The 3,327-nt window shown below is 41.6% G+C and overlaps 1 protein-coding gene across 1 annotated transcript in view; it reads right to left on the bottom strand.

Moving 5' to 3' along the window:
* The window catches only part of ULK2 (unc-51 like autophagy activating kinase 2), a gene marked incomplete at its 3' end in the record, with an annotated part of 30,913 nt that overhangs the window by 10,211 nt on the left and 17,375 nt on the right, over positions 1-3,327 (bottom strand). Inside the window, exons 10-12 of the mRNA XM_010132460.1 lie at positions 1,695-1,745; positions 1,232-1,320; positions 369-540 (exon numbers count right to left, since the gene is read on the bottom strand). Coding sequence (XP_010130762.1) covers positions 369-540; positions 1,232-1,320; positions 1,695-1,745 — 312 coding nt within the window. The remainder of the gene's footprint in view (positions 1-368; positions 541-1,231; positions 1,321-1,694; positions 1,746-3,327) is intronic.

Here is a 3,327-nt window from a genome sequence, read left to right as displayed (position 1 = left end):
AAAGCACTACGGCAGGGGCTATAAACCTCCAGTTAGTCTGGAGGTAACAATGTGCCTGCCTCCACTAAGAGAATCCTTGGGCTCAGCAGCAGTTGTTTACAACCAGCTCCTTCCCTCTACTGCCAAACCCAAATATTTTCCATGATTTCAAATCCCCTGGGTATCTTTGGCATATCTGGCCACTCAACTGAAGGTGAAAATGTCCCAGAGGGATGTGCAGGCGTGTCACACAGCCTCCCTTCAAAGAGTAATCAAACGAAAGAAATCAGTTCCAGTGTCAATTGACAATGTAGAGGGAAAAAAGCCAAAGAGTAAACAAGACATAGAAGTATGTTACAAGTGGAAATTAAAATAAGGAAGGCTCTTACATGAGTGGTCTGAAGAGATATTGTGTGGGACAAGAACAAAGTCATCTGTGTCACAAGAGGAGTTCTTGCTACTGGTACTGGCGGAGTCCTTAGAGACTTGAAGATAGTTAGGAGGACCCAATGGAGGGGAAGACAAATTTTCTTCTTGAATATGCTGCATGTCTGGCAGAGACTGGAGGTGGGGGGTTGGAAAAAAGAAAGGAAAAAACCCACCGTAAATCCAGTGATTAGGAATGTCAAATTGCTCTTTTAGCTATGAACTTTCTAAGTAAGAACCATCACTAGCTTCGACAATAAAAAAACCAGATAAATCTTGGGCCATTTGTTCTTTCTCCGCTATTTAGAAATATAAAATGCATTCGTATTTGGAAATTTCAAATACGGGGTAACCTTGAAGTGTCAGTTTAGAGAGTTCTAATTAGATAGGCTGTAAATTTAAACAATGGCAATTTAATCAATCGCTCCTGATGGCACAGAGGCACCTCTTCCAAATACACACAAAACTGAAGTCACCAGTTTGTGTCAGAGCAAGGGCCTGTAGACAAACGTTATCTGTAACACTCGTTATGTTGCAAACCATACTAGCGTAGCTAAAGATTTGCTGCTCTAGCATTTGAAGCTTATATATATTCTTTTTCTTTAACAAAACAACACAACCACCAAAAGCCCACCAAGTACAACACAAAGAGCAAGAGAACCAAAACTTTGGTTCACATTGTTCTTCTAGCAAAAGACAGGGGGATTCCTTGCTCTGTGCTCTTGAACACGACAGTTTACACTGTTCAAGAAGTGAAAGATCTAAAATTGGCTAAACATTACAGAAAATATTTTCTAGAGATTGTTCTGTAGAACAGAGAACTTACTGGAGGGGAAGCAAAGCGGCATGAAGGAGAGCTGCCACAGGAACTGCCGGAGACTGAGCCTGTGTAGGTGGGCACTGGTACGGGACAAGCTAGAAGAGGAAAACACAGGGAGAAAACCAAACGGGATGAAGATTTTGAAAGGCTGAATTTCAAACAAACTCATTTCCTCACTGCTTTTAATTCATAAACCCTTACCCAACTTGTAAGCACAGCACATCCTTAAACCCACAAGGGTATTTAAGTCCAGCTGAAACGTCAAAGGAACTTGTAAATAAGTATCCCGTTTCAGTCTAGCGTAACATCAAAAAGGGATTCAACGTGTCGCCTCACGACAGAACACAACAACCGCCAGACTCGCGAAAACGTCTCGTCAACACTCAGTGTGATATCTAGCCCATCTTCTTCCGTTCCAGCCCCCAGCATCCACCATTTATACAATAAGTGGAAAACCAAAACTACTCACATTTTTTGACTGTTGAAATCTGATCCAGGAAGGGGTGGTTGAAAAACGCTTCTGTAAAAGAAGAAACCACCACCATGGTGAGTAAATGTACAAATGAGACAGAATTTACAGACTCTGTTGCAGATGGCAATAAATGGTTGCCTTCTCCAAATCAATATTTTAGAGCCAGAGGGTGAAGAGCTTATAAAAGATTAAAGCCTTCTATGTTTTATGTTGCTATAGCATTTGGAAAGGAAACAGAAATCAATTGAGTAACTTCAGACAATGGCCAGCAAGGCAAATCAGACCAAACCACCGGAGGACATTTTACGGCTACACTTACAGACCACATACCAAAGAAGCCTTCCCACACCCATCGTGAAACTGTTCATGGATGGTACTATCTCAGTTTTAATCCGCTCTTCGAAATTATGAGCATCTCTCATCAGACACTGAAAGTATTCTCACTTCTGCCTTTCCCAAGGATTGACACTTATTTTTGAGCCCATTAATGCTACTCCCTAGGTGGCTGAAAATCACAACAGAGCAGCCAGCCATTCTCCTTCCCACTTCCCAGCAGCAGAACACGACCCGTGCAGCCGGCTCATAGCACAAAGCAGAATTGCACACAATTTCTTTAACGATTTCCTCAGTTAACTTGTTATGGTTACAATAGAAACGCTTTGCTTTCGTTGAAAATGGGTATGCTGAGATGCATTTAATTGACTTAGCATAACCAGCTGGTGAGCGGTTTAATGGAGAGTTTGATTCTACAAGAAGAATAGTCAGCGGATTCAGCTAGTTAGGGGAAACTGAGGGGTGGTGGAAGCTAACTGCTGAGCTTTGTGAACTTTAATGTTCTAATGGTTGAGGAAAAACAATGCTGTTCATCAGACCTAAGCAAATAACAAGGAAAAAAAATAAAAGAAAGGCCTGCAGTGTCTCCTCCCCCTTCAAAAGCACTTTCTTCCCCACCAATGAGGAAGGGAGGCTATAGCTAACGCAAGAACAATGTAATGATTAACACGAGGATCAGGTGTTCTGGAGCCTTTGTACAACACCTGCTGTTCTGCTTTATGTTGCTGGAAGATCAACAAGATTTCTAATGCTATTTTCACTTTAACAACAGGCAACTGGGCTCAGTTAGACACTCTCCCTTTCACTCCCTTGGCTAAGCACATTCCAGAGCAGCCCCTTTGAGGCCCTTTAAGTGGCTCAGCCAAGGAAAACATGACTTTCATCACTACCATTCTGCTTTCTGTTTTTCTTTCTCAGCACAAATGCATTCTCCCACTACCACAAACCATACAGTGAATTTCCCATGTTAGAAGAAACAGTAGGATCAGCACCCCCAGAGTGCAAAGTGGAATCAATTACTCAAAGTCCATGTTTGTGATGTATGACTCCTTCTACACATGCAGATTTATATATCGACCTCTGAATAGTCACTATCATCTGGGACATTTTACCCAGTTATCGTGATTTTTTTTCTGGATCTGACTTCTGCTGAAGTTTCTCTGCTCAGCAGTTAAATCAAGTTAGTGACATCTACACACAAACACCATGTCTGGTTCTCAGAAAAGCAACACCTTAACTATGCTAACATTGATGGTCTGAATTCCAAATTCCTAAAAAAAGTTTGATATTTCTTGAA

Source organism: Buceros rhinoceros, unplaced genomic scaffold, assembly GCF_000710305.1.
Source record: "Buceros rhinoceros silvestris isolate BGI_N320 unplaced genomic scaffold, ASM71030v1 scaffold14683, whole genome shotgun sequence".
Lineage (NCBI taxonomy): Eukaryota > Metazoa > Chordata > Aves > Bucerotiformes > Bucerotidae > Buceros > Buceros rhinoceros.
The sequence above is the reverse complement of the archived record's forward strand: the minus strand, read 5'-3'. Positions and strand labels throughout refer to the sequence as shown.